Source organism: Camelus ferus, chromosome 12 (assembly GCF_009834535.1).
Source record: "Camelus ferus isolate YT-003-E chromosome 12, BCGSAC_Cfer_1.0, whole genome shotgun sequence".
Classification (NCBI taxonomy): domain Eukaryota; kingdom Metazoa; phylum Chordata; class Mammalia; order Artiodactyla; family Camelidae; genus Camelus; species Camelus ferus.
Window position 1 is genome coordinate 26,446,271 of NC_045707.1, and position 16,600 is coordinate 26,462,870.

At 38.7% G+C, this 16,600-nt stretch overlaps 1 protein-coding gene across 3 annotated transcripts in view; it reads right to left on the reverse strand.

The window, feature by feature from the left end:
• Window positions 1-16,600, reverse strand: part of ANO6 (anoctamin 6) — a 187,059-nt gene that overhangs the window by 108,565 nt on the left and 61,894 nt on the right. For all 3 annotated transcript variants that reach the window (XM_032493262.1, XM_032493263.1, XM_032493264.1), the window contains one exon: window positions 2,172-2,251. In XM_032493262.1, the coding sequence (XP_032349153.1) occupies window positions 2,172-2,251 (80 nt within the window). The remainder of the gene's footprint in view (window positions 1-2,171; window positions 2,252-16,600) is intronic.

Below are 16,600 nucleotides of genomic sequence, written 5' to 3' on the forward strand. Positions count from 1 at the left end.
AATGTAGATATTCTCAGACTCACTGTTAAGACAAGTGTCTCACAGAGAAAGACAAATGTCATATGGTATCACTTATATATGGACTCTAAAACATGATACAAATGAACGTATTTACAAACTGGAGATAGACTCACAGGCATAGGGAAAAAAACTATGGGGGGAAGGGAAAAGGGGTGGGGAGATAAATTAGGAGTTTGGGATTAACATACTACTGTATATACTGTATATAAAATAGATAAACAACAAGGACTTACTGTATAGCACAGGGAACTATGTTCACTATCTTTTAATAACCTATAATGGAAAAGAATCTGAAAAATATATATGTATGTATACGTATGACTGAATCACTAGCTGCACACCTGAAACTAACACAACATTGTGAATCAACTACACTTCAATTTAAAAAAAAAAAAAAAAGACAGGTGTCTCAAAACAGGAAGCCTATTCTGTGGTCTTTGAGGTGCATTCCTAGTCCTTTTAGCCTAGACTCACCAGTCTTCACACCTTGAAAAGGGTTCAAAGTGGTGGGTCGAGAAATTAACACTGAAAGTAGAAGGTGACCAGTGTAATTCCCAGCGCAGACTGTGGAAGACACCGCTGAGGCATGCCAATCTCAGACATCATTATATACTACAATCTGTTCTTGAGAAAAATACTTATATTTTCATACACGGACTTGGCGTGAAGTACATATGTGTTTACCAAGCACACCGATGCCTTAACTGCCCACAGCTCTTTTTAGACGACATATGTTGCTTAAAGATTATCAGCAAAAGGCGGCTAGAAAATAACAAAACAGCAAAGGGCCAGCTCCATGAGTCTGTACCAGGATCAAACCCACATGTGAAATATCTGTGTCAATTCTGCTTTGGGACTGTAACGGCGGAAGTCAGAAAAAAAAAAAAAAAAAAACCTCACAAAACTGCTCTGCTCCTTTAAGATGCAGAAATATCAGTGAGCATTCACAATTTTCCTCCACTGAAAAGCGCGTTGAATATAATAGGGAAGTCATTGAATACTATGCCTTTCTATTATATCCAAGTGATTTTCGCAGTAGGCAATCTGCTAGTACACCACAGGAGTCCCACACTTTGAAATAAAATGGCATTGTGGATAGAGTCTCGTGTGTGATCCTTTTTCAGTCCAGAGCACTGCCTAGTTTTCTTACTCTTGGCTGAATTGAGTGGGCAATCCACAGAGAGTGAGGGAGAAGAGGAAAAACACATAATGAGGTTTTTTTGGTCATTATCAATAATATAATTCTGCTCTGTCAATTACTGGAGTGGAGTGGTGACTAGATATCATATTTCGAAAATAAACTTAAAAAAAAAAAGATTCTTCCATCGCTAAAGTGGTAGACAAACCATTTGCTGCAGCAGGGGGCAAAAATCAGTAAATCTCGGTAGATCCTGGCATGTTTTCCTTACACGTCTGGTGCAATAATGTGGAATATGAGTCAGAGAAACACTTCTTCCCATCCCCCGCCTCACATGAGCCTAATATAAAATCTATTTAGGAAGGACACTCTGCACCAGGCATCCTATATGCCTAATTTTCTTTAAACGAGGCATTAATAAAATCATGCTAGCATCTAATAAGATTTTTAATTCCTTGAGGGTAGGAACCATGGCTAATCGTTAATGAGTCTAATTTAGTAAAGAGCATTTAGTTCCCTTCTTGGCAGAAACCACCAACAGAATATTCCTGGCCCTACAAGATGCATCCGTACGGGTTGTGTTACTGAAGGCTCCAGAACGAAATGGACAGCAGACTGGTCAGTGTTCCTGGATGCGCTCAAGAAAGATGGGTTTCCAGAGTTACTGCAGAAAATGACAGCAGGGGTATCGAAGAATGAAAGGGGAGTTTTGGAAGCACGCTGCCATTTTCCTGTGGAATGTGTTCCCATTTGCCATTACAAATATGTAAAGAACTAGCTTACGGAGCATGATGCTAAGACACTGAGGTTCAGTAACCCGCTCCCCACAGGACCAGAGCTTTGCACACACAGTCACTGCCAGGGAGATCTGTGCCAGATCCAGAGTCACTAAAGGCAGGAATTCATTTTTATTAAAAAAAAGAAAAGAAAGAGAAGAAAACCCCTCTTTGTCCACTTTGTGAGAAATCTCTAGCCAGCTGATACAAATTTAAGACAGAGTAGTAGTACTCACAAACTCTGGGGTTCGGAAATCCTGCTGACTCTCCAGTGTTCCAAAACCGGAGACAATTGTCTGTTCGAGGTTTTCCAAGACTGAAAGCAAACAAACAAATAATTTAATAAATGAGCCTGAATTCTTGTTGGCTCACGTATTTTTTGCTTTTAAATCAGCAGCACTGGCTTAACAACTCTTTTTCATCATCTGTGTCACACTTACGGGTTTATATTATTTTTTTAAATTTTCATTTATTTTTAAATATTTATTTATTTATTTATTTTATTAGCAGTGGTACTGGGGATTGAACCCAGAACCTCATGCACGCTAAGCACACACTTTACCACTAAAGCTATGTTCCCCCCGCCTCCCCCCAGGTTTACAGTATTGAACACTTCCCACTAATCAGGGACACTCAAGATCTTCAGCACCTGTTCATCTACTGGACAATGCCATGCTTGTAGGATATTAGGTCTCTAAATGCACTAGGCTAGATCCTCCATGGGAAATCATTTAGCTCCTACATGGAAGGACACAGCAACTAAATGTTATAAAACCCTAGCCCAGAACACTTTAGCCTATTGGTGCTCTGTTTTCTACTGCATCTCAGGGAACTAATATGGACTCATTTTAGGGTCGTGAGTTTCTGTTTTAAAAATCTGTTGAATAGCGCTGTCTGATAGAAAGATGCTCGGAGCCAAACGAAATATTCTAGTAGATACATTAAGAAAATTAAAAAGAAACAGGTAAGATTAATTTGAGCCGGAAGATTTATCTAGCCTGCCATACTCAGATACTCATTTCAACATGTGCGTTTAATATAAAAAATTACCCGTGAAATATTTTACATATTTTCAGAACCAAGCCTTAGAAACGCAATGTGCATGTTATTCTCACAACACATCTCCGTTTAGACTAGAGATGGGACCAGTGGTTACTGCACTGGACGGCACTGTGTTAGAAGGATAAAGGAACCAAAGCCAGAAGGTGGGTCATCCTGTGAGACACTGGTCTTGTCTTTTTCTTTTGTTTTTTAATTGAAGTATAGTCAGTTTATAATGTTGTGTCAATTTCTGGTGTATAGCATGTTTCAGTCATACACAGACATACACATATTCCTTTTCACACTAGTCTCATCTTGTAAATGAGTTCCTGACATGAATAAGAGGGACTGTTCCAGATTAAAAGATACTGGGCCAAAACAAACATTTGCAGTGTGTGTGGTTCTGGAGTAGATCCCGGTTTAAACAATCCAGATGTAAAAGCCTTAAAAACAAATTGGGAAAATGTGAGTATCAATCAGTGTTGGACTGTATTAGTATCGGTAAGTGTAGCAAGGTAATTTTGGCTGTGTAGAAAAAGTGTTATTAATCACACTTAGCATTCTTAAATATTTAAATAAAAATTAGTAAACCTTTAAATAAATATTCTCACTTCTCAACAGATTTTTGTCTCCAATAAATCAATAACATGAAAAAGGCAGACTGTTAGAGATTTAAAGAGCCCTAAGGAACATAACTCCAATGTGCGTTTTCCCCACATCAACAAACAATCCAGTTCTGACACTGTCCACCTGAAGACAGCATCACATTCCTCAGGTTAAGGGCTGAGTCCCACAAGACTGCCCCCACTTCAGATGCCAATTGGAGTCCAGGTTGTCACCTGTGCTTCTGACCGACTGGCTATAAATCAGAGGTTCCCACCACACTCTCCAGGGGTTCAATTAATTTCCTAGAGTGGCTCACAGAACTCAGAGGAACATTTTCTTACATTTATGAGGTTCCTATAAAGGGTGATTTAAAGGATAGAGATGCAGAGTCGGATGAAGAGGTGTGCGGGACGAGGTGCGGAGCTTCCACGCCCTCTCCAGGCACACTGCTCTCCCCACATCACCACGCTCTCACCAACCTGGAGCTCTCCAGACCCTGTCTTTTTGGGTTTTTATGGAGGCTTCATTACAAAGACATGGCTGATTGATGACCATTGGCCACTGGCAACTGATTCACCTTGCCCCTCTCCCCAGCTGGGGGCAAGGGGGTTGAGAGTGAAAGTTTCTACTCTGGGATCACTGGGTGGGTTCCCCTGGCAGCCAGCCCCCTCCCTTGGTTATCTAGGGGATTTCCCAGTCACCTCATTAACATAACAAAGGCATTTTTTATCCCTCTTATCACTTAGAAAATTCCAAGAGTTTTCAAAAATAGTCCTGTGCCAGGAACCAAGGAAGACCCAAAATATATTTCTTATTATAAATCACAATGTCATTAGAAATATGTGGTACTCAACTATATCCTAACTTAGACAAACCAGCTGTAAAGAGCATTTATCAAAACCAGGAGGGGGCGAGGGGGACAGTATAGCTCAGTGGTAGAGAACCAGCTTAGCAGGCATGAGGTCCTGGATTCAATCTCCAGTACCTCCATTAAAATTAACACATTAAATTTTAAAAAATTAATTACCCCCTTCCCAAAAAAGACTGCTTAAAGAATAAATTAATTAAAAACATAGGAGGATTGAGTATGGAATAAGCATTATGTTAAGAAATTACTTTTCATTTTATGAAGTGTGATGTTATCTTAGTTTTGCAGTGCCTATTTTTCGAATGCATGTTAATTTTTTAAAATCTATTGGAGGCTTTTGTGAAAGAGAAGGCTGGGTCCCTAATGATCCGGAAAAGTTCTCTTCAGTAGCCCAAAAGAAAGCTGGGCATGTATAGGGGAGAGATCGCTAAATGACTGACTGAAAAAACTAAAACATCAGCCAACAACTCAGTCATTTAGGTCTGGCGCATCACTCACTAAGAAACATCCCAGTATCTGGATTCGATTTTAGCTTCACTCAATCTTGCCACTAAACTCATACCATTGTAAGCCTATGAACTGCAAGAAAATGCCAGTAGAAAAGGCCACACAAACGAGTGATCCTAAAGCTTCCGAAAAAACTGAGTTCACCCCAGGACCACTACATGTGAGCAACAAGCACAAACAGGAAACAGATGAGGTGAGCTGCAGGCAGAGACCTGGGGTTAAGGTGCTTGCCCCTGAGAGCTCCAGGAAGGTGACGGCCGTTACTGCACAGTCTGCTACACTCAGGGAATTGTAAGGGAATGGACTGGTTATCCTGACATCAGAACAGTGGTCCAAGATAATTACATTCTTGACAGACCGCCTTTAAAACGTGCTAAAATGTGTTTATGCAATTGGCTATGGGGGTGAGTTTTAAACTGGTGTCTTGCAGCTTGGTTCACAGTAAAAAGACAGGACCTAACATTTTTATAGCATTAAGACAGATATTGAGAAAAGTGTATCTGTGACGCTTTTTTTTTTCTGGCAGAACTAGCAAGTCAATGAAACATAATACTTGCAGGTATTTCTTTTTTTATTATTATTATTTTTTAATGAGTACCACAAATCTGATGGAGTGACTTGACTTCTGCATCTTATCTGGATTCCTTTGTAACCAGCTCCCAGTTTATTTATTATGAATCTGGGGTCAACAGATGGGACAGAGCTTCTAAGGTTGATTTTTTCTTTTTTTTTTTCCCCCTAATGAAAGGAGAGGCTTAAAAAAGTATGAATTTTGCCTAAAGACAGAGGAGACAGAAGATGTATCACCCAGATGTTCTATCAAATTAAGGCATCTAGGCAGCTGGACAGGATTTATGAGAGAAAATATAGAACTACTTACAGTTTTAGTTATTCTGTTGGTAATGGAAACTAATAGATTCACTGGTTAATGTCAAACACAAAGGAGAAACTGTAAATTTGAGTGAATAAAACAGAAATGGTTTTATTGAAACATCATCTAGGTAGAATGAAGCTGCAGCTGTTACTCCCACGATCTAACACAGTACTGAGAAGCAGGTGATTTATGATGCTAATATGATAATGACACCTCCCTACCAAGGGGCTCCAGGTACTGTTTGATAGTCTCATTTCTGGTAACCTAACACAGCTGAAAAAGTTCATTTCTTAGCAAAAATAAAACAGTCGAAATCAAGATGACACTTGAGGGCTTTTGATTAAAATAGGGGCAGAATCAGAGGAAAAAAAAATCCTAAAAAGGCAAAAATGTCTATTTTATTTTCTTCTTAATAAGTCATTTTTAACGTAGTATTTGAAAGGCGTGTTTCGTATCACCATAATGGTTGCCCTACACAACAGAAGTACAACCTTGAGTGACATCATGATTAGCGCCTTTCATTTTGGCACTTTGGGACCACTATGTCCTCTGCTTGTCAAAAAGCTGATGAGAGAACTCAGAACTGGCTATTCTAATGTGAAAAAACTCCGGTCTTGACATGTCCATGAAATTTTGCATGGATGCAATACGAACGTGCAATTGAAAGTCAGGTTCAGCAAACCTTCGTCGCCTCGTTTATACATATTTTGCACCCTCATTGTGGTCTTAGGCCCTGGGGATACCAAGAAGAATCAGACAAAGTTCTCTCTTCTGGAGGAAAGGAGTTTGAGACATGATAAATGCTGCTTTTAAAATAATTAGTAAGGGCTAAGCAAGACAAATGGAGTATTGTAAAAATACCGAAGAAAACCTTGTGCACACATATATCAACTGGCTGACTGTGGACAAAACTCAAATAATTAAGACTTTAGGTCAAAAGAAACCCACTAAATAATACTTTTCCTAAATTTAATAGTATTTAATCATATAACAGTTAGTCAAAAATAAAAGAAACTTAAACAAATTTTTTAAAACTTTTATGAATGCAGTCACTGCAGTAAGACTGAAGCAATAAGGCCATCCATCAGTGGTCCTAGTCCTGACACACATGAAGGGCCCAACAGGAATGTCTAGAAGTCCAGTCACACTAACGGATTAGCATCAGAACAGTTAAAACGTCACCAGAAAGTTACAGTTCACATGATTACTTGTCTATCAATTAGAAACGGAAATCATCCAGTTGCAAAAGAGAGAGATAACTTCTACAGTAAAGATGATTGAGATTTACTTACAATGGCCAATAAAAAGAGCCATTATCGACATTTCATAGCTTAGATAATCTATTATCCATCAGAAAACACAAAACGACCTCTTGGGAAACTCATGGGTAAGACTCAAAGTGCCTGATAAGCAGTGCCCCAGCAATGAAAATCATCAGAACTAGGCATCCACACTTTATCCTTTATCTAACTTTATAGCACCAGCATGGCAGGTTGGCAGGTTGTTGGCAGGTTGTTGGGTCCAAGTGACATGTCTATTATGGTGATTGGTTGTGACTGAGATGGTCAGAGACATAGCAAGTATATAAGAGACAGCAGGTAAAGAGGGACCAAGGCCTGGTGCAAGGGGCACTGGGCATGGATTAAGGGGACTGACTGAGTTAATCTTCAACTTAACTGCACAATCTTGGGCAATCACTTATTCTCAGTTTATTTATCTGAAACTAATGATAAAATTACTTGCCCTGGTTATCTCACAGGTTATGCAAAGAATACAAATGACAATTCAAAAGTATATTGTTAAAAAAAAAACACTATCTAAATATAAATTAAGTTCATGTACACAGAACCTAATCAAATCATGTGATATGAAGACATAAATGTAAACGGAAATATCCTGAGTGTGCTATTATGCGCCTGGCACTCCTAAAGGTCTGATTTTACTTAATCTTGTTTTTATCCTCATTTTCACAGATGATGAAAAATGGGAGGTTATTAGCTGCTTGAAGTCACTAGAAGTGATCTGAATCTGTTTGATTCCAAAATTGCACATGTTTTTGAATACACTAATGTCTCCTAAGCTGCTCTGAATAATTCCAGGGGGGCCCCTGATGCTAAATATAAGTTGATAAGAAATTAAAATTGTGAGTATACGTTTAAAAAGTACTAACAACAGACTAACATATCTTGAAAAACAAATAATGAAAAAAGCAATGCAGTGAAATTTATTTATATAGCACCCACAACTAGAAGACTTAATGGAAAAGCTCCACAAAATAAACAAAAATATTTTGGCAAGTGGCAAAAGATATTCATATTCAGGTGATATGAGTGATATGAGTACAAAAAACAAGATGAGGGGGGAGGGTATAGCTCAAGTGGTTAGAGCGTATGCTTAGCATGCATGAGGTCCTGGGTTCAATCCCCAGTACCCCCTCTAAGAATAAATAAGTCAATCTAATTACCTCCCCCCATGAAAAAAAGAAAAAAAAAATAAAGCAAAAACCAAGATGAATAGAGTATAGAAACTGTTCTCAGAAATTTCATGATTTACTAAATGTACAATTAAAAAATGTTAAAAGAATGGCCCAAATCACCTTAGAAATGAAGATGTGTTCACATAGCCAGACTGGGCAGGATGTCTAGTCATCTGCCAGGTAATCCTATACCTGACACTCTCTTCTCCCATTTGACCAGACGCCTCTGAAAACTGGCTTTCAGCATACATCTGATGTTTGACCTGAATACCAGCACTCCCCCAAAATACTGATTTTTAAAGCAACCACACACTTGGGCCACCATTCTTGGCACTCTCATAATTTCCAGGCATCATGTGAGCCTGTCCAGTCTCTCTCCTCACATCACTTACAGCTAAGCCTACACCCCAGGTCCTGCATCGCCCTCTGGCAGTCATATTTGGTCTCCAGGTTCACATCTCTTTGGCCTCAGTTTAACAGGATCTACTATATTTTGGTGACAATTAAACAGGGGGAAAAAATCTATTTTCCACATTATCTAGAGGTTGTAAGCTTAGAGATGACAGGCCTTGTAATATTATATGAGAGTCTAAATTGGGATAAAACGTCATTATTAATGAAGAGAAAGTTAATAATGAAACATAAAACGCAAAGACAGGAGAGTTCCCAGGCTAAGATGGCTGTACTTTACTACCCAGGGCAGTGAACTTGAATTGTTAAAGACCTCTACACAGTATAACCCTGTGGCTTCACTTAAACCTAAATCTCAGTTTCCTCCTCAGTAAAATGCAGATTATAATACCTACATCAGAAAGTCATTGTGGAGAGTAAATTAACTGAAACAAAGATAAAAGTGACTTGGAAACTGTTATGTACTATATAAATTTGGGGTACTTTTTTTTAAACTTCAATCTTTAATAAATGTTGGCATCCTTTACCTTGTCAGGAACCAATTTCCCCTTCTAACTTTTTACCCTGACTATCCCTACCATTTTCATTTCCTTTTTTGTAATAAAATAAATTTAAACAACAGAAAAAGATAATATTAATTCAGCAAATATTTTTGAGTTGACCTCAATGTCCTGAGCTCTGTTGGCTATTGCTTTCAACAGAAAGAAATGTGAATCAGGAAATGTCTCCTCACTTTTCTGAATCTGGATGAATCAATCTCTTACCACACCTTGTTACTGTCATATAAACACGATGACTATAATATTTAAATGAAAAACTATGGCATTCTCCTCTAATCACTCCCAGAATGCAAATTCCCAATTCAGTTTGATGGTTTCTGTTAGAGTTCTGTTTTTCCATCTTCAGAAAGACAAAAGTGTACTCTGTCTTTCTCAATTTCTCTCTCTTTCTCTCAGACAATTCTGGAAGTGAAAAAATTTGTTAGGGTAAGAACATTTGGGGGGGGGCGCTCATGATGGGGACCTAGTACTACCCATCAAGCAATTTATAAAGTTAATAAATATTTCCGCTACATTATGGTAAAAAGAGCCTTGTTTCAAAGTCCCACTGTAGCATCTGCCTTCTTGATTAATGTATTAGCATCAGATTCAACCTAGACTCTGAGGCCGTTCTTGACTTTGCTCTCGCCCCTACTCCCGACATTTGGTCAGTCACCAAGTTTTCTCCTTTTTCAGTTCAACCTTATCCTAAGTACTTTCTATCCGGAATGCACCTCCCCTCACCTCCACTTTACCCTGTCTTTAAATTTTCATTTTAATGTCACCATTTACATACGAGGTTAAGTGAGTTGCCTCCACCTCACGCTCTTACAGCACTTAGCATGTCCGGTAAAACCTGTCATGTCACTGTAGGAGGTGGCCAGAGACTGAATTGTGGCATCATTAGCTTTTAAAAACACAGTATTTTGGGTGGGGAAGGAGGGTATAGCTCAGCGGTAGAGCGCGTACTTAGCATGCACAGGGTCCTGGGTTCGATCCCCAGTACCTCCATTAAAATAAGTAAGTAAATAAATAAACTCTAATAACTGCCCCCAAACAATAATAAATAAATAATTAATTTTAAAATATAGTATTTTTCAGTTGGTCTTCTAGTGAGAGTGTGGAAAATAAATAAAAGTGAGTAGATAATCATAAACAAATTTGCAGCTTATACTGAACAGAGTTCCAAAGAATCACATAGTTGTTTCTCTCTCACAACTGGCCACCTCCACAGAAGGTAACATCTGGGGAAAACATACATGTCTATCCCTCTCCTCACACCGTATGGCCATCGCTTGCTTTCTTCTCCACTGGTCCATAAGCTCCTGGAGGGCAAGCCATTATCTTACTCTACTTTGTTTCCTCAAAACCTGAAACAGTACTTAGCGTATTATAGATGCCCCATAAGTGAGTGAATAAATGATGGAATGAACGATGAACTCTGTCTCTCTAGAAATGTTACTAATGTTCTTCAGTTCCCTCTGAATGCAACTAAATTACCTATGTAATAAGAAGAAAGTTTTTATATTTCCAGAAACATTGCATTGGGCCACACGGAGATACAGTCACACACAAAACAGTAGAGTGTCCCTGCAAGATAATATTCTTCAAATATTTGGGCAGTATTTATGAAAAGGAGGGACTCAGCCTCTCCTGCACCGTGCCCACCGCTCCAGCAATGTCTCAGACAGGAACATGTTCCTACCCGCAGCACAGAAGACTCCACAGCAGAATGGAAGGGGGACAAGTTCAAGGAGTCCTTTGGGCATCTCACCCTCCCAGCCCTAGCCCAAGAGGCAACTCTATCCACAAATAACAACATCCCTGAGAAGAGCGCTGTGAACACGATGTTCTCCATCTGGTTACCCTCCCGGGGTGTGTAGTGTCATTTTTGCTCCTCTTACGCACTGCCTTTCCCTATTTCTGCAATCCTCTCCCAATAATTTAGCTCCAAAAAATGTCCCTGGAAGTTAAACACATCTCCTTTTGAAGAGCTGGAAACAATCCTCACATTATTCATTCTCACATCATCCCAACCTCATTAGCTAATACTTTTATAGAAAAGCCCAATAGTATCACAAACCTAGTGGATTCTAACTGAATTTATTAGTTTCTTTATCATCTAAAAAAGCTGTTTTGTAGTAACATATGTACATCATAACGATTGCCATTTAAATAATTCTTAAATGTACAATTTGCTGGCATTAATTCTGTTCATAATGTTGCACAACTGTAACCACGGTTTCCAAAACATTTTTTAAAATCATTTCTGAGACTGTAACCATTAAGCAATAACTCCCCATTTCCTCCTCCCCTAGTTCATAGTAACTGCTAACATACTTTCAGTCTCTATGAATTTGCCTATTCTAGATATTTCCTGTGAGCAGAATCATAAAATATTTGTCCTTTTGTTTCTGGTGCTTGTTTCACTTAGCACAATGATGTCAAGGTTCATCCATGTATATCAGAACGGCATCCCTTTTTCTGGCTGAATAATATTCCATTGTCTGTATATACCACATTTTGTTTATCCATTCATCTGTTGATGAACACTTGGGTTGTTTCTACCTTTCAGCTACTGTAAATAATACTGCAATGAACAATGGTGTATAAATATCTGTTTGCATCTGTTTTCAACTCTTCTGTGTATATACCTAGTAGTAGAATTGCTGAATCATGTGGTAATTTTATGTTTAGCTTTTTGAGAAACCACCTAATTGTTTTCTGCAGTGACTGCACTATTTTACTTTCCCATCAGCAATGTATGAGGGTGTCAATTTCTCACCAGTACTTGTTACTTTAAAAAAAAAAAAAAAAAAGCTAGCCAACCTAGCAGGTGTGAACTGGTGGTGTGGTTCGGATTTGCATTTCCCTAATGACAGATGCTGCTGAGCATCTTTTCCTGTGCTACTGATCATTTGTAGATCTTCTCGGAAGAAAGGTCTACTCAAGTCCTTTGCTCATTTTTTAACTGGGTGATTTGTCTTTTTGTTGAGACATAGGAGTTCATTGTATACTTTCTGGATAGTCAAGCCTTATCAGATATATTATTTCCAAATGTTTCTCCCACTCTGTTATCTTTCTGCTTTCTTGATAATATCCTTTGATGCACTAAAGTTTTTATTTTGATAAAGTCCAATTTATCTATTTTGTTGTTATTGTTGTCCATGCTTTTGGTGTTATGTCTAAGAATCCACTGCCAAATCCAAAGTCACAAAGGTTTACCTCTGTGTTCTTCTAACAGTTTATGGCTTTGGCTCTTACATTTAGAGTTTTGATCCATTTTAAGTTAACTTTTATAGGGAACGTGAGGTTGGGGTCCAACTACATTTTTTTGGCATGTGGAAATCCAGCTGTCACAACACCGTTTGTTAAAAAGACTCTTTTTTCCTCACTGAGTGTACTTGGCACTCTTCTTAAAAATCAACTGGCCATTTCTGGCCAATTTCTGGACTCTCAATTTTATTCTGTTGGATTTTACATTTTCCCATATGCTAGTATCACACTGTTTTGATTACTGTAGCAGCTTTGCAGTAAGTTTTGAAATCAGTAAATGTGGATCTTTTGACTTTGTTCTTTTTCGAAATCGTTTTGGCTATTCAGGCCCTCTTGCAATTCCATGTGAATTTGAGTCTTATCCATTTCTGCAACCTTTACCATTTTAACAAACATATTTAAAATTTTTTAGATCTAATAACATTAGCAATAATCAATCATAAAACTGAAGATGAATTCTTATTTAATTTTACCATTTTGGTATTGTTTTTTAAAAGCTTGGCTAAGACAGTTATCTTCTATAAAGGACAAATGGTATTAATTATAGAAGTTTCCAACATCTTGGAAAGCTATCACTATTGCTTCACAGTCCAGTTGGTTCAGGTCTCTTAAGACCCCCAGGGTTCCCACTGGAATACCACCCTGAGTTTGCAGTTGGCTATAGCTCAGCTGAAACTTGGTTCTAGTCACTGACTTGTCAGTTTCCAGATTACAATGACTATACATGTCCAGGGGACGAAAGAAGACACCACACTTAAATTTCCATTGTCTTTAAACTCAAAGCACATTTGAGTCATAACTTCATGCTTCACCTACCAGGGTAGGCCTGATTTTAAAATCAGTTTTTGAAGTGTAGGAGGGATGAGAACATAGAAAGGCAAGGGAAAAAAAAAAAAAAACAAAAACACTATCAATCCACATTCCTTTATTCAAAACCTTTGATGCCAAAACCTTTGTGCTTCAGAATTCTTCCTCCTCAGGGGAGTCTGGGACAGCACCTCTTAGTCAAACATGGTCATGTTTTGCAGCCAAAAATGTGAACAGTCACTATAAGTGGGTGGAATAAAAACTATGTTCTCATGTTGGTTGAGGTCAGATTTTTTTCAGCAGATCTGTTAGGTTTTGTAACATAAATTACCAAAAAAAAATTTTTTCCAGCACTTTTTGGATTTGGAATTGTGAAGGTCTAACTACTAAGGATGTCATTAGCACATAATAACAGAAGAGCTCAAAACTCTATTAAAGCTGCTCATCACATGCACACGGAGCAAAAAGGCTTCCAGTTGCCTTAGCGTGAGAGACTAGGAAGTAAGGACCCCTAGATTTTCATCACCTCCCATCACCTCACAAGCTGAGAGTTTAGCAAATCAGTATTTCTCCCCAGTAATCAGCGACAAATAAACTCTAATCCAGAAAGTAAACCTTAAATCTGCATAAAAGGAGAACCAGAATTGATATAAATGGATCATTTTTAATGACCAAATTGACAGAAAATAGTTATCAATACCTAATATTAGCAAAGGCACAGGGAACAGATACAGATATTGCCAGTGTCAGGTTAAGTTTCTAGGTAGCAATTTGGCAAATGTACCAAAGGCTTTAACATTATTCACACCCTTTGATTTGATACTTCTATTTCTGAGAAAGAATATTTGCTTCCTTAAATCAACTAGGATACAGTTCTATGATATTAATTATATATGATATTATATAAATACAATCATTTAGATTAATTTTGTAAGAGAATATTCATGACACGGAAAATTTTAATAATGTATCTCAATGAGGAAAAGTAAATTATAAAACTGCATATAGTATATACCCAAAAGAATTGAAATCAAGAATTCAAACCAATATTTGAACACCCATAACTAATAGGGAGATGCAATACAAGTGTCCATCTATGGATGAATGGATAAACAAAACATATAATGGAATATTATTTAGCCCTAAAAAGTAAATTCTGACATGGATGTAACAACATGGATGAATCCTAAGGATATTATGCTAAGTGAAATAAGCCAGTCACAAAAAGCCAAATACTATATGATTCCATTTACATGAGGTCCACGGAGTAGTCAAATTCAGAGAGACAGAAAGCAAAATGATGGTTGCCAGAGGCTGGGAGGAGGAAGGAATGGGGAGTTATTATTAGTGGGTGCAGAGTTTCAGTTTTGCAAGATGAAGAAGTTCTGGTGATGGATGGTTGCACAACAACGTGCATGTACTTAATGTCACTGAACCATTCACTTAAAAATGGTTACAATGGTACTCTTTGGGCTATGTGTAGTTTACTACAATGAAAAAAAAGGGTAGTTAAAAAAAAATCTGCCAGCAACTGTAGATGAGACTGTACCAAGCTGCAGGGGCTGGGGTTCTTCGATGAGCAGACAAGATCTGTGTCATGCTCTACCCTCCTTAGTAGAAACCTCTCTAAAGGCTCAAGTCCACAACCGCTATCGGCAGTGTGGGTGTGGGGGGCTCTCATGGTGCTTGGGTTTTCATCACTACATTTTAACTCTCCCCTTTGCCGTGAGCCATTCTCCAATAAACTGAAGAGTATACAACCGACCAAAAGATAATGGGTGGTGGAAGAGCAGATGTTTTTATTTTCTTCTTAGTACTTGTCTATGTTTTGCAAATCTGATACAGTGGACATATACAAAACATGAACATGTCAAGAAGCATCTCAATATTAACATATTCAGACCAAGGTTACTAATTTCCACCTTCCACTGTGTCTTCTACCCGTCCCCGCAAAAGACTTGCTATACCCCAAGTCTTCCCCATCTTGGCAAGTGGCCCCCAAATTCATCAAATTCATCAGACCAAAATTGGTGGAATCCTCCCTTTCCTTCATACCCCCCATATTCAGTTCCTCGATAATCCCGTCAGTTGAATGTCCAAAATCTACCCAGAAACCAGCTACTTCTCCCCATTCCCACAGGCCCAGATAATAATAGCTAACACTTAAAAGAGTGCTTAATATATTCCAGAGCCTGTTTCATAGCTAAGTTCTTCTTTTCTATGAACCCATCTCATCCTCATAACAGCCCTGTAGGGTAAATGTAAGTATTATAGTTACTTTAATATCACTGATGAAGAGGCACAGAGAAGTCAAGTACTTTGCCCAAGATCACACAGCTCAACAGAAGGAAAATCCTAATTTGAACCCAGGAGCCCACAGGCTATGCTTGTAACTACTACAATACACTGCCCTCGGCCTTGGATAGCTTGCTGTTTTCCCTTACTTGGTCTCTGTTCAATATCCCTGCCTCAGAGACACTGTCCCTGAAATTCTAACTTAAACAGCCCCAGAGCAGAGCGACTGTTCTTTGTCACCTTCCCCTGCTGTAGTTTCCTTTAGCATTTAATTAATAGTTGCTGAATTATTATAAATTATGTGAGTCCCACGATGGCCGAAATGTTGCCTTGTCTGTAGCTGAATCCCAAGCACCTAGAATAGTGCCAGGGCCATAGTAGGGACGCCACGATTTTCTGCTGAGTGATGACCAAATGGACGCTTAACTTCTCTAAGGCTAGCTGCTGGAGTCGGAAAGACCTAAACTCAAATCCCAGACCCATCACTTCCTAACTATGCAAACTTGGGCAGCTTATTCAACCTTTCTATGCCTCAGTCTACCCTGAAAATTGGGGCCAATAGTACTTCTGAGACAGGAGGGAAGGGGGCAGGACACAGCTGTTAAAGGAATGACATAGCAATTAAAGATATGACCCCAGTAGACCTTGAGGCCCAAAATGGCAAAAGACCCAACTCCCAGTAGACCTTGAGCCTTGTAATACACTCAGTAATATACTAGCATGGTAAATGGCATACTCACAGGGGCAATGACAGTTTCTATGCTGACCGTAAAATGTCAAAAAGTGGGCAGTGGCCCAGTAACTGGGAATCCCAGCCCCTTCCCCAAAGTAGCTGGAATAATCCTATGAAGTTACTGAGCCCATAAAAACTAACAACATGGCACCCCACGGACTCTCGCTCCGTCTCGCCTTTGGAGACAGACTGCACTCTGTCTATGGAGTACCTCTGAATAAATCTGCCTTCA